Raw genomic sequence first — 14,592 nt, forward strand, 5'->3', positions numbered from 1 at the left:
AGACATGGAATCTTGGAGTTTTCAGTTATAGGAAGAGGCCAGTGTCCTCAAGACTGAGATGACAGACTTCTTCCCACACTGCTTATCAGTCCGAGGTCCTCCCAGTTCTGTGTTCTTCAAAAGGGCTCTTCAAAAAAGGGTCCATGGACCCTTACCCTGTTGGCCTCTGACAGTCTCCTTCCACAGGGCCATTATAAGAACAGGAGACATAAAACATAAGGAGTAACTGAGCCCAAGGGACACAGAGTTGCTAACCAGGAACACTATGCTGGGAATCAGGGCAGCCCTGATTCTGGTCCTCTTGTTTGTGTTAATTGGCAAGTGACTTTCTCTCTCAGGGGCTCAGTAACATTCACACAAAAGGATTATGACTCCACAATGAAGAATTCTTCATTCATAGTGAAGTGGAGTTTAACACTTGTAAGACTGAAAACTTACAATTAAGAAAGCAAAGGTCCTTACCTCTCTGGGGTCTCCAAGCAAATCCAGTTTGAAAAGATTCTGTGAAGAACAAGTCAGAAGATGTGTTAAGAAGCCTTTTTTATATAATAACTGACCCTTTGAGCAGTGCCCCAAAGGAGTCTCTCCCTTGTGTTTCCTACGTGGGGTCCGGTGGGCATGCACAGGACTAAGGAGGGGCAGTGGCAGCAAGTGGACAGGCCCTGGGATCGAGAGTCAGGGTTGCTGGCACTCTGGAGGGGATGTCTGCTGGCTATGGCTGGGCTCTTCTTTATCCCTCCACTACTTGCTCCCTCTGGCAGTAACTTCCCTATTTTCCCCTGGGAAAATAATAGAACTAAGTGAAAGTGGTGTCAAGGTCTTGGTAGCCTTGAGGTGAAATGGACTAGAGATGGGATGGACCAGGAGGAGAGGACATGTCTTCCCCCTTGCTCCCTTTCACTCCATGACTTCAGGCATGTCTATGTGACCTGTACCCATCGTGTTCCTAAACAGAGAATAGTTCAAGGATGGACTTACGATAGGGTCAGTCCAGTTCAGTGATTTCCAGCACATCTACTGCTCAGAATTTTGGAATAGTTAATTACTTTTAAAAAATATTATTTTATTTTATTTTTTTAGAGAGAGAGAGAGAGAGAGGGAGGGAGGGAGGGAGGAAAAGGCAGATAGATAGAGAGGGGAAGGACAGAGAGAGAAAGAGGGAGAGAGAAAATGGGCACCACAGGGCCGTCCTACAAATGAGCTACAGATGTTTGCACCCCGTTGTGCATCTGGCTTATGTGGATAATGGGGAATTGAACCTGGGTCCTTTGGCTTTGCAAGCCAGAGCCTTAACTGCTAAGCCATCTCTTCAAGCCAGAAAACTTCATTTCTAAGTAAACAGGACAAAAACTTGGCATGCTGTTGCTTTTTACTTCCCAAAGGGACAAAATTATTCAGAGAGATGCCAACAATGAAGGATCGTATGGCAGTCTGCATGTGATAGCTTGAATGCCTGGCCTCGTGGATTCAGGTGTTGCATTAAAATTCACCTTACAAGATAAGCACCTAGCAGGCAGATTCTTGCTACAGGGGAGTGTGTCACTGCCAGTGGATCTTGGAGTCCAGCCCTAAAGTGTGTTTTGGGGAAGATCTGAATTCTAGGCCAAAGTATAAGAGAACACTTTAAGTTCTGATGGTTCATGCTTGCTGCTTTTGGTGTTTACTGGCTCTTTGGTGATTTCTCTCTGCTTGGATTTTTAAGAGTGAGCCGACTTCATCTGCCATTGATGGAAACACTGAAATAAATCACTTCTTCCATAAACTGTGCCTGATTAGATATTTGTCTCAGCAACATTTAGCTGGCTGTAACAGATGGCAAGCTGAGGTGTGGTGATGGAGTCTCAGTAACATCTCCAATTCATCTGAATCACACCCTGAGCCAGCTGCTCCCAAACTTTTAAAAAATATTTATTTATTTAAGTTTTTAAATTTTATTTATTTTTATTCATTTATTAGAGACAGAGAGAGAGAGAGAGAGAGAGAGAGAGAGAAAGAGACAGAGAGAGACAGAGAAAGAAAGAGAGAGAGAGAAAGAGAGAGACAGAGAATGGGTGCACCAGGGCCTCTAGTCACTGCAAATGAATTCCAGATGCATGCATTACCTTGTGTGCCTGGTTTCTGTGGGTCCTGAGGAATTGAACCTGGGTCCTTTGGCTTTGCAGGATAATGCCTTAACTGCTAAGCCATCCATCCAGCCCTTATTTATTTATTTATGAGAGACAGAGGAAAAGAGAGAGAGATTTTGCCATTCAATGGCCTTTAGCCACTGCAAACAAATTCAAGATACATGTGCCACCTTGTGTATCTGGCTTATGTGGGTCCTGAGGAATTGAAACCTGGGACCTTTGGCTTTGCAGGCAAGCTCCTTAACTACTAAGCCATCTCTCTAACTCTACTCTCAAACTTTTCAGTGACATGAAGATTCTCTTATAGCATATTCCTTTCTCTGTCTAAGGATCCTTGAGACAAATGCTGTTGTCTTGTATCAGAAATCTCTGACTCCTACAAGCTCACTGACACCCATGTCAAACCACCCCTTTCTTTACTGTACTCAACAATTGCAATGCTTACGACACTACCCTTTTAGCTGTGAGGTCTCATCTATGTGGGGAAATGATTGCTAAAATCCCTCAACTATGGCTGGTGCCTCTACCAGGCAATGGTGTGCTGTGTGTGTGCACATGTGTGCAAGTAGATATGCACACATGCATGGGCACATGCTGTGAACAGTGGGTATTCATGAAAATAGTTCTTCAAGATCTCTGAAAAATCTCAAAATGCCCTGGGATCTTATGGCCTCTAGATTTTCCCAAAGTCATCAACACTTCCTGTGGAAACTGGGTCCTCCTATATCACTTAGAGAATGCCTGAAAAAAAAATTTACTTTCTCTTAGCTGTAGCAAGGAACTTTGTCTTGTTTTTTTTTTTTTTCAAGGTAGGGTCTCACTCTAGCTCAGGCTAACCCGGAATTCACTATGCAGTGTTGGGGTGGCCTCAAACTCATGGCAGTCCCCCTACCTCTGCCTCTCCAGTGCTTGGATTATCGGTGTGCACCACCATGCCTGGCTTGTCTTAATTTTTTTTAACATCTTGGATACCTTATCTGAGTCTGATATCCAAATCCCCAAGCCCTCATGCCACATCTACTCATCTCATGCTGAAAGAGCACTGTGCTGAAAGCCTTGGAGACTCAGCAGTACCCTAGATAGAAGGCCAGTGGCTCAGGTGACTCTGGGCTCACAATCACACATCCACCACAGAGATAGTAGCTTTCATGATGCTGGATGCTGTTTCTATGAATGTTTGTCCTGCTATTTCCCTGTGACGGCAAACTCACATGGCCACCCATTAATACTATATTAATAATGTATGTCACTCCCCTAAGAAGAATCCCAACTAAATATATGGGGTGTTCTCCATCCCCATACAACCTATTTTAACCCAAAAACTGCATGCTGTGTCTCTCTTTGGATAGTTATTTATAAGCAGGGATAATTTTTGGTTTATATTTTCATGGCCGTCCTTTTCACCTTCCTTCTATATGCTTTAGATGGATGGGTGGACAGATGGATAGGCTGGGTAATACAAGTGCAATGGGTGAATTGGACAGCCATATTGACAACAGATGAAAACCATCAGGCAGGTGAAGGATGGACCACTGATGTGGAGGACTGGATGAAAGACTGTAGATACAGGCTGGCTGGATGGTTCATGGATGCTGGGGCAGATTGAAAGTAGATGAATGAACTTATGTCTAGTACACTGATGGAAGAATGTCAATGAATAGCATGGCTAGAAGGATAAATGGAGAGATAATAAATGAATGAGGAAGTGGATGACTATCCTAGAATGCCATTTGAGGAAGTGATCAAAATATCTAGAAAACTGGGCTATTACTGTGTTAACATTTAAGTTCTATATCAACTAATAAATATTGCAACATTTTTCTAAAAATACTGCGATTGAATAGCCTCAACTTTTAAGTTCAGGATGGTAGTTACTTATGGAAATGTGGAATGTTTTATTCATTAAAATATATTTTAAAACAAGAAGGTTCAAAAACTATATTTTGATAAATTTTGGAGCATGTCATGCAATTTCTCACCATGCTAATATTGGACTACTTTCTAAGGTATTGTACAATAAGAAAGAAAAATGAAATTCCTAATTGGGATCAGGAGGCTTATACTGCTCCTGAAAGGTGAAAAAAGACCATATATTTGTCCTGAGTAAGAAGAAACCTGAAGGGATGAAGCCAGAGGCCAAGTACTCAAGGGGCAGGACCGCAAGAGTGGGCACACCTACCAATTTCAGTGATGTCTCCAAGAGCTCATCCTCTGTCTTCTGACGCAAGCAGTGAACCATGACAGCCGATGTTGTGGTTTTACAACCAGCAAGGGTAGCAATTAGCTGCAAGAGACCACAGGCAACCACAGAGGTCAACAGCAATGACTACATCCTCCATCAATGTAGGTAGTGTTTCTATCCTGCACCCAATTTCTTTATTGTTATTTTTGTTTGTTTGTTTGAAATGGAGTCTCAGGTGGGGCATGGTGGTGCATGCCTTTAATCTCAGCACTCAGAAGGCAGATGTAGGAGGATCATTATGAGTTTGAGGCCAGCCTGAGACGACATAGTGAATTGTAGGTCAGCCTGTACCAGGTCAGCCTGGGCAAGAGCAAGACCCTACCTTGAAAAACAAAAACAAAAAAAGGGTATAATGAAATAGGGTCTCAGTATGTAGTCCTGTCTGGCCTGGACCTTGTTATACAGATAAATTGCAGGAATTCTTCTCATTCTTCTTGCACTTACACCCAACTTCTAAAATCACAGAGGTTTGACAAGAGTGCTCCAGATCAGAGGTTTAGCTGCTTAGTCCTGCAGTGTTGCCTTTCTGACTAAGCAGAATAATGGCCTGGTTCCACAATCAATATCCAGGTTTCTGTTAGTTTACCCTTGCTAAAATGGGTACAACACCTATCCCCAGCTCTACAAAAAAGTAGACATGGCATTCTTGTAATAGAAGTTAAAGCATCATCTGGTTTCAACTTCCTCTTACTACCTACATAACCTCAGGTAAGCCACTGTATCTCTATGTTTCTCAATTTCCCTAGCTGTTAGATGAGGATGCATCTATAAGAAGAAATAATACATGGGATGTGTTCAGGACTGTACCCAGTTTTCCCATATCAAAACTTGTACAGAGTTGTTTCAATAACATGACTCACATTCACTTCAGGGATTGCAGAATTTGGTTAGAGAGAGCCCTTAAAAGCTGCCGTTTCTGTTCAACCTTTCTCACTTCAGGGATCTCGCAGCCAGGGGGACACCAGTGGAGTACAGGGAAGATCAAGAGAGCTGTCCAGGCTGGGACCTACCTCAGCCAAAGGTCTGGCGTCTGTTGTGAACAGAGCATCAGTAAGGGCCACACCACTCTCAGAAATGGCCCTGTGAAAGAGGTTCTTGGCCAGGGGAGACAACACCTGATAGGGAAGAAGACAGGAGTAAGTTTATGCTCACACCATAGCACAGTGGCTTCTCTGTTCTGGCCACTCACCTGGTTTACTTTGGTGCTCTGTGAACATGACAGCTCCTCACCTGTCCTGGCCTGCCTCCCAGAATTCTCTTGTGTCTGAGATTCCCCATGAGAACCTCAGTGGAATGGGACAATAGTCCATGAAGAGTGTGAGGCAGTCACCTCAGGACAAGCAACACTCTTGGGAGTGAAAAGGAGATAGAAAAGGATTTGTGGCTCAACATTACTAACTTGTCCCACTCTTTTCTCAGAATTTATCCTAGAAATGAGGATTGCATTGGCCTATCAACTTTCTAAGAATACTCATGCTTTTTATAACAATAAAAATGGAAATAGTCCAAGATTCTAATATTATAAAATTGGGTAATAAATTCACTCTTACCATGAAATACTATGTCATCGTAAAAAGCCAATATTACAGAAGTGTTTAATATTTAGGAAAATAGTTTTGTTATAATACAATCTATACAGGACAAGTTTTATCAAATAATTAAAAATGCAATGTGAAAACATGATGAAGAGAAAGAGATAAAAGCGATTATTGATGGAATGATGGGTACATGCATGCATGGTAAAGAGGAAAATAGATAAATAGATTATATAAATAGAGTGCTAAAATAAATTGTGGGGAAAGTCTAGAGAAATAAGTAAAATTTTTCTCAGTGACAAGCCCTGGGGGGTTGGATAATAAGTAACTATTTTTTGGGTTTATCCATATTTTCCCTTTTTCTTTATTTGAAAACATTTTCCTTTGAGAATTTAAGTATTAAACAAGTAGGTTTTAGAAATGAAGCTGATCCCCTGATGAGGTTTGAGGCAGCTGAGTTCTACACACCAGCAAGACACTACTATCCTCAGTCTATACCTGTGACCACATCTGCCCTATCCCCCATTCCATCTTCTGTCCCTCCTTCCTCATATCCACCTTCCCAAGACAACCTGATTCATGTTGCTTTCCTTCCTCTTGTCCATGTAAGAGTCATCAGATCACCTCAGAGGAAGCCTCAGCCTGACCTTGTGTCTTGAGTCTCCTTACCATGTGGGTCTGGCTTGAAGCCAAAGGTGGACGCCTGCTCTGACTCATGTCCTCACATCTTCCTGTGCATGGTTTGTGCCCATACTCTATCCCAGCAGAAGTAAGCGATGCCTGGTGTTGAGATGCTGAGGAAGGAGAGAGACCTCAGCCCAGTGAGGAGAGAAGCTGAAGATTTTTATGGTCCTCTTTTGGGAAATGGAACTTGAGGTTCCCAAGGGCCAAGAAAAGTTTGGTCTTTAGCACCCCAACTGCTGAAACTGTGTGACAATGTTGTCTAAGGCTGGATTGGCTGGCTGGCCTTCAAGAGGTCCTATCAGCAGCCACCTCAAGTCTAGGAACTAAGCTTGGTGCCAGGATCACTTACAAGAACAGAGACGCTTTCGCCTCCGGCTGACTCCCCAAAGATGGTCACAGAGCCTGGGTTCCCTCCAAAGTTGACAATGTTGTCCTGGACCCAGCGCAGTGCAGCCACCTGGTCCAAGTGGCCCCAGTTTCCCCGACTGTGTTCATCCCCTGTGCTGCAAGAGAACAAAGGGCACAGCCAGGTGTGGGGGTGCACACCTTTAATCCCAGCACTCACTCGGGAGGCAGAGGTAGGAGAAGCGCTGTGAGTTCAAGGCCACCCTGAGACTACATAGTGAATGCCAGGTCAACCTGGGCTGCAGCAAGACCCTATCTTGAAAAACAAACAAAGAAAAAAAAACAGAAAAAAAAAAAACACAGGACAGGTATAGGCAGAGACATCATGGCAAAGCAGCCGAGGCACTCAAGTCCTTAGATGAGCTGCAGATTCTCAGGGGACCTTCCAGAATCCAGCTGGGCTCTGCATCCCTGACATAGGTGTTCACCTTTCATGCCTATAGCATTATATTCTGTGAGGCTCTACTCTCTTCTGGCAAGAATATACTGTGGATCTACCATACCTCTAAAATTGGTCTAAGAGCTACAGCACTTCTAGGAACAAAATATATATATGTATATATCTGACTGCATTCAGCTCACATTGCAGACCACACAGCAAATGATGAAAAGAGAATATAATGCCAGCTAGTAGAGAAAGAAAATCTGGTAGACAACATGGCAGATGTGAGGCTGTGGGGGTGATGCCATTTGGTAGAGACCTGAATAAAATGAGCACTTGAGTCTCATAAGTATCCAAGAAAGAATTTTTTTTTGTCTAGGATAAACAGGAGGTGCAATGACCCCACACTTGTCTATACAAACACGTGAGTGTAGCTGCTGTGAGGTATGGGCAGAACATGTGCTATGAGCCATGGCAAAGACTTGTGTCATGATAAATATCATGAGAGCATTGTGCCGAGGCTAACGTGACTTTTCTAAAGACACTCTGGGCACTGGGTAGAGAAGCCATCACATTAAAATAGCAAGTTTATAATGGTAAGTGGTCACAGCAAGTACCCAGGCCAGAGGACAAAGGGCTTTAATTAGGGTTGTAACAAAGAGTAGTCACAGCTGCTATAGTCTGGGTGAGATTTGTCCCCCAACAGTTCAAGGCTGGAGTCCTGGTCTCTACGGTGGCAGTATTTAGCAGTGATAGAACCTGTAAAAGGTGAGGCCAAATGAAGGTGATTAGGGCCATAGACGACACAGCCTTCAAGAGGGACCTCTGTAATTCTCATGGGCACTTGGTTATTTCTCCAAGAGATGCATCGTTATACAGCTAGCAAAACCCCTCTCTTCCCCCCTTGTCATGTGATAGCTTTTCATGTGGGGATCCATTCCTTCTACATGGAATTACCCTGGCAAGAGTCCTCACTAGAGACCATAGGGTCATAGGTTGATGAAACCACCCAACCTTGGGCTTTCAGTCTCTGAAACTCTGCTAAGTAAATGTATTGACTTTCTGATTACCCTGTATCAATATTTTGTTAAAGGAAAACAGACCAATTCAGAGACAAACATGCAGAAAGAAGAATGCAGTCCCTACCTGAAGAATCCCCAGATGCCCAGGCGGTACTGAATGGTCACCACCACCACTTTTTCATGGGCAGAGAGAGCCAGTCCATCATAGGTTGATGCTCCACCCACCACCAGTCCACCTCCATGGATCCACACCATCACCTGGACAAGGACATAACTACACAGGTCATAGGTCATAGAATTAGAGAGACTGCAGAGGTTATCTGGTTTGGTCACTCACATCTGGGCTGTGACTCGGGAGGCCATCACCAAAACAATAGCAGTGCCCAGCAAGGTGGCAAAAGGTAGTTTCTCCTCCCCAACTCTCCCAGTAGGGGCTCATGGCATCATGCCACTCAATGCCCATCTCTCATATCCTCCCAAGGCTTACATTGAGAAGGTTGTCATGGGAACAGCAAGGGCCCAGGGTGTCCTGATCTCCCCATAATCCCACCATCTCCTGCCTGGACCATGCAAGCAGCTGGGCATAAGCAAGGAGCAGCCCTTGTATTTCAGCTTCATCTCATCCCAGCTAACTCTTCAGTAGTGAATTCAATGTCTCCCTACCTGAGTGAAGAAGCAGACACCGCCCTGATGGTGCCGCTTTCTTAAGTGTCTCTTTTGCACACCCAAATCCACCCATCTTGCTAATCCCAGCTCACCCCCATCTCCACCCGGACATCTTTGGTCATTTGACTGAAATGCTCTAGGAACTTACTGTATTAGGAGTCTGATAAGACTTGAGGATGCGGGGGGATACAATATCTCACAATTTATCCTTTTTGATTTAAACAGCACATAAAGCAGGGAATGAATGCAAATGCATAAAACAATGTTGTAATTTACTACTAAATATCATAAAGTGTACTATGAATCAAGACCTTTACTTGTTCTAAACAGTTATAATAAACTATGCATGTGGTAGGGAGTGACATTTTCCCGTGTGACAGAGAAGAAACTGAGGTAATTTGCCTGCCGAGATCCCATAGCAAACAAAAGGCAATGGCAGGACTTGGCCCAGGTCCCCTAGCACTAGTGCCATGTGCTTAGCTGCCCAAACCCACAGCCTGTGTCCATAGCACAGCTGGGGCAGGAGTCAGACCTTCCCACAGCCACTGTGTGAGCTCAGCCAGGACTGAGGGACAGCTTGACAGACGATGGTGAACCCTCTCATGTGATCATTCCTACTTGTGGAAACAGATTGAGAAGGTCAGTACCAGCTCAAATCTCTCATCTTCTCAAAGCCACATCCAAGATTTAGGACCAGTGTCAATAGATGTACAGTATTTTACTGCCAGAGCCCATGTATCTCTTTCTTCTTGGACTCCTGTTACCTCCAGGGAAGGCCTGAGTCCAGGCCATCTCAGCGAAGGCTGGGCCCAAGAGCTGGTGGGCTATAATGTGTGAAAAAGGTTATGATGTGTCTGTCCAGAGCAGGTGTCAAAGCCGCTGGAGACAGTACTGTGTGAAAACAGCTCATGCTACTCCCTTTCCTGCCCCTAAGCCTGACTTTGTATGGGGACACTGAGTCCACATTAGAAAGTGACCTGAAAGGTGGGCACAACTGAAATTTGTCCCCATTTCCTCGTGGTTACAAAGGGCATGCGGCACCAAAACTTGGCCCCAAGTTCACAACTTCCTCCCATTCCTCTGCTCCACACCAGGGGGAATCTGGGAAAATGGCTGCATGTTGACTATTCCAACCCAGGGATTACCTTCTCCATAATATTCTCCCTGACACTGTGACCTGTAAGTGGCAGCCTGCCTCACCTCAGGCTCTTTGTTTGCATGCGAAATGCTGACTCACTGGGTCACCAGGCTGTGCCAATGCAGTCTGAGAGGGAAATGAGCTGCTAGAAAGTCCCAGAGTGTTGCTCAAGACATGAAACGTGTTTATGACATTTTCCCTATACTCCTCCATCCTCAGCCCACTTGCAGTACCCTCCATTTCTAGTCTGTCTCACAGCACAGGCTTGAGATAGGGAGAGCTGAGCTCTCTTCACACAGGTGGTATGGGTACAAACACACTTAGCTGCTCTGGGGATCAGACTCTTAATCTAGTAACTAAAAGTAACCATTCTTTCCTTCCATCAGTGAGAGAGAACCTGGAAACATTAAGATGCACATTTCAGGTGTACCTCAACCACCCCCACTCCCCGACACACACACCAAGCTCTGATGTCCCATGGTGCCCCTCCCCCAGCTACTTTCCTCCCCTTCCGTTGTCACAGCAGATGCAGATGCTGGAACTGACAGGTAGGACCCTGGAGTCCCATGCTTACCGGCAGCCTGCTGTTCTTTGTCAAGTCTGCAGGAGTGTAAATATTTAGGTACAGACAGTCTTCAGAAAACTTGAGAGGAATGCTCTCCTTTCTGTTGGTAAACAGCTCAGAGAGCACTTGTCCCCCCACAGCATCTTGGGAGCACCTGAGAAGGAAGAGAACATGCCTGAGTTTCTTCCAGTGGGAAGCTGGGTATGTCACGTGGGGCCTGACCTGGCACGGGGAGATTCGAGCCTGTAAGCGCAGTTGGCTCTCACTTGACTTGAGTCATTGCTAGGAGTAAGAGGGTATCTAGGGACAGGGGTCCTGGTGGGAACTCTGGGACTCTCTAGAGTTTCCCAGCCACACAGAGAGAAGTTTTTGGCATCTCTCCCTTTCCCCGGGCCTTCGGGGTGCTCTGGGCCAAGGAGACGGAGGTACTCGTGTGCTGGCCTTCCCTGGAAGAGGACCCTCCCTTCACCATCTGAACAGGGCCCTACCCTATTCTAGACTTTGCATAGTAGGCTGTGGGGTGACCATGTTGCTCCACCAGTATACATAATCTGGTCCTTGGAGACTACCATCAACAAGGAGAACTAGGGGCTGGAGAGATGGCTTGGCGGTTAAGCGCTTGCCTGTGAAGCCTAAGGACCCCGGTTCGAGGCTCGGTTCCCCAGGTCCCACGTTGGCCAGATGCACAAGGGGGTGCACGCGTCTGGAGTTCGTTTGCAGAGGCTGGAAGCCCTGGCGTGCCCATTCTCTCTCTCTCCCTCTATCTGTCTTTCTTTCTATGTCTTTCGCTCTCAAATAAATAAATAAATAAATAATGAACAAAAAAAATTAAAAAAAAAAAAAAAAAACAAGGAGAACTACCTCCAGTGGCAGATAGCCCACTGCAGGTCAGGGGTGGCATCTTTATGGGACAACCTCAGGAAAGTTGTGTCTAGTCCTGCCTTAGCCACAGGTGGTGATTTTGGGTAAGTTCCTTTCCTACACTGGGCTGCAATCTTCCAGTGCTAGGTGAGGTGAGAGCTATCTCTAAGGGCCTTGCAGCCCTGGTCTGTTAAGATTCAACTATCCTCCCATCCGAGCAATCACTAGTAGTATCCTGACAGGAGGTCTCAAAGGTCCAGTGCCAAGTGGAATGGAATTGGCAGTTACTGGCTCTTCCAAGAGTTCTAAACTCTGAATCAAGCTCTTATTGTGTATGAGTACAGTTAAGACTCAGATCAGCCCCAGGTGTCCATTGTGATTCCCATTTTACAGATGAGGAAACGGAGGCACAAAGAACTTTGACAATGTCAGCTTGCCTAGGGACATGTAGTCAAGATAATGCATGCTTATATTTCAAGTACACTGCTTAAAAGCCATGTTCTCAGAACTCAGTGCTCCTAGGAAGCAGGGACACTGTCCACAGATTACAGAAGAGGGGACCACGGCTCTCAGGTGGTCACACAAGTGGAATGGCAAAGATGACTTCCAATCCTAGGTAACTTTTCCTGCACTGCTGATGGAAGTAACACAATATTGATAAAAACAGTAACTCAAATGGCAAATGGGAACAAGAGTTCAACTCCACTAGCATTTAGAAAAATGCAAAAGAAAGGCCAAGAATGTGTTTACTATTATTAGATGATTTTGTTTATGAAATTAACACAAAAATCTTACCTAGTAAGCCAAAGCATGGATATTGGACTACTGAATGGATGCTTACTTGTTTCCATGGAAGCAAAGTTCATGGCTTATTTCTGGAGACAAATTTAACCAAAGTTCATATTCTTTGACTTAGAAATGTCACTGCTTGGAACTTATCCTAAGCTTTCCATGACCTTGTGTGATGGTTGAGTTATAACAATTGATCATGGTGCTGTTTTATTTAATCTCAAGAACATTAAAACCACTTAATGAACCCGCATAAAGTTTTGGGTAAATAAATTATACTTTAATACTCAATTAAATGCGGCTAGTAAACATTTGCTGCATATTTATGGCGTGCAATGGTGTTGATGCTGTAAATATGCAAGGTATAAATATGCAAGGCAGTCATCCACACTATCCATAGTTATGATTGAGATTTTTTTTTTTCCTTAGGGAAAGACCAAGTTTATTTCTGTCTTACATATTTGAGAGGAAGTTTCATCATGGCATCACAGCTTCAGATCTTGTGATCAGCCATAATCGAATTTTGAAGGAAGCAGCCAAAAGAAGAAGGCAAAACACAATCTCACATGTTAGCAACACCTCTCTCTGAGTAGCTGGCTTGTGTATGATTTTAATTTTTCTTACATTTACTCATGTGTTTTCTACATTTTATGCATTATATGTGATTACATTTGCAACCAGAATGTAAAAACAGCAAATATTACTCTTGGAAGAAAAGAATGGGATGGTAAGAAGAGAGCCAGGAAAAAACTCCTGGGAACCCTTAGAAGTACCTTGCTGAGGAGGCAGGTACGTCTTAGCTGACACTTACCAGCATTTCAGCTTCTCTAGGGGTGACTGAGTGGCCACCTGGAGTCTTTGGGCTTTTAAAAATACAGTTGACGAGGGTGAGTGGGGAGCAGCACCTATTGCTCAGCTAGTGACTTGGGTAGCTAGACATACCTAAGAGTGAGAACTTGAAAACTCACCCACATTGTATCCTTCACCCACACATCCTCACCCACCTTATACCAAATCAATACCAAGGTTCAACACAGGAGAATGCAACAGCTTACTTCTCATCTCCCTCATGTAATCAATTGCTTATTTCATTTTAAAACATATCTTTATTTATTTATTTACTTAAGAGAGAGAGAGAATATGTGGGTGCACCAGGGCTTTCTGTCACTGCAAACAAACTCCAGACACATGCATAACTTTGTGCATCTGGGTTTATGTGGGTACTGGGGAATTGAACCCTGGTAATCAGACTTTGCAAGCAAGTGATTTTAAATGTGGAGCCATCTCTCCAGTCCCCCCACGAATTGCTTATTTCCAAAGCAGTTAGCATATTCTAATATAATATGCACTTCCTGTATTGATTAGCAATTTTTTGTTGTCTTTCTTCTATTAGAGCATAAGCTTTATCAAGGAGGGGACCTATTTTTGTTTCTTAATGGTTTCTAAGAACCTAGAATATGCCTGACTCATAACAGATGCTCATTAAAGTATATGCTAAGTAAAGGGCTCTAGAATGGTATTTCAACCCTACCTGGAATGTCTTTGATTTTCTACAGTATTCTTAAGGATGCCTGAACAAGTACAGCCAATCAGAGGATTGTCTTGCCTCCTTACTGCCTCACTCTGAGTCAGATGTCCACTGAAAGAGGCCCAAGTCCACCCCGCCGGCTTACATAGGAGGGTAGGAGGTGGTGTTCTTCACGAAGCTCCATGGCTCTGGAGGCTGCGGTGGAGTAAACCTCAGGGCTCCAAGAGGCGGCTTGGCAAAGGGGACACCCAGGAAAACAGCCACAGGCTGAGGGAGTCCTTCTAAGCTGACGAACTTCCCCAGGACTTGCCCATGCAGGGTGTTTACCACAGGTGGTGAGGACGGGTGTCCTGTTTAATGGATGTGGACAGGAAAGAACATGTCAGGTGGATAAGGTCAGGCCTGGATTCCTAGTGGCATTTTGGCACTTTGTAGACATTGAATAAGTCACCTCAACACTTCTAGGTCTCATTTGCTTCTCACATAAAATTAGTGTCCTTATGTTGCGAGATAATTGATTAAACAGTCCAAACTGGAGTAGAAAAGCATTCAGCTTAAGTCATTGTACAATGAAGAAGTGTGAAGAATGAGTGATAACTTTGGTTTTTCTCTTAAAATGATCTGGAAACATTTTTCCATTATTATGCTG

At 44.3% G+C, this 14,592-nt stretch overlaps 1 protein-coding gene across 3 annotated transcripts in view; it reads right to left on the reverse strand.

The window, feature by feature from the left end:
* LOC101600960 (carboxylesterase 1D) overlaps positions 1-14,592 on the reverse strand; it is a 35,364-nt gene that overhangs the window by 16,941 nt on the left and 3,831 nt on the right. Inside the window, exons 2-8 of one of the 3 annotated variants that reach the window (XM_045149271.1) lie at positions 14,089-14,293; positions 10,775-10,919; positions 8,521-8,654; positions 6,937-7,090; positions 5,415-5,483; positions 4,300-4,452; positions 2,885-2,907 (exon numbers count right to left, since the gene is read on the reverse strand). In XM_045149271.1, coding sequence (XP_045005206.1) covers positions 2,885-2,907; positions 4,300-4,452; positions 5,415-5,483; positions 6,937-7,090; positions 8,521-8,654; positions 10,775-10,919; positions 14,089-14,293 — 883 coding nt within the window. Of the gene's footprint in view, positions 1-462; positions 502-2,884; positions 2,908-4,299; positions 4,453-5,378; positions 5,484-6,936; positions 7,091-8,520; positions 8,655-10,774; positions 10,920-14,088; positions 14,294-14,592 lie in introns of all 3 variants that reach the window. The other 2 variants (XM_004664868.2, XM_045149265.1) reach the window with 2 other exon arrangements.

Source organism: Jaculus jaculus, chromosome 1 (assembly GCF_020740685.1).
Source record: "Jaculus jaculus isolate mJacJac1 chromosome 1, mJacJac1.mat.Y.cur, whole genome shotgun sequence".
NCBI classification, from domain to species: domain Eukaryota; kingdom Metazoa; phylum Chordata; class Mammalia; order Rodentia; family Dipodidae; genus Jaculus; species Jaculus jaculus.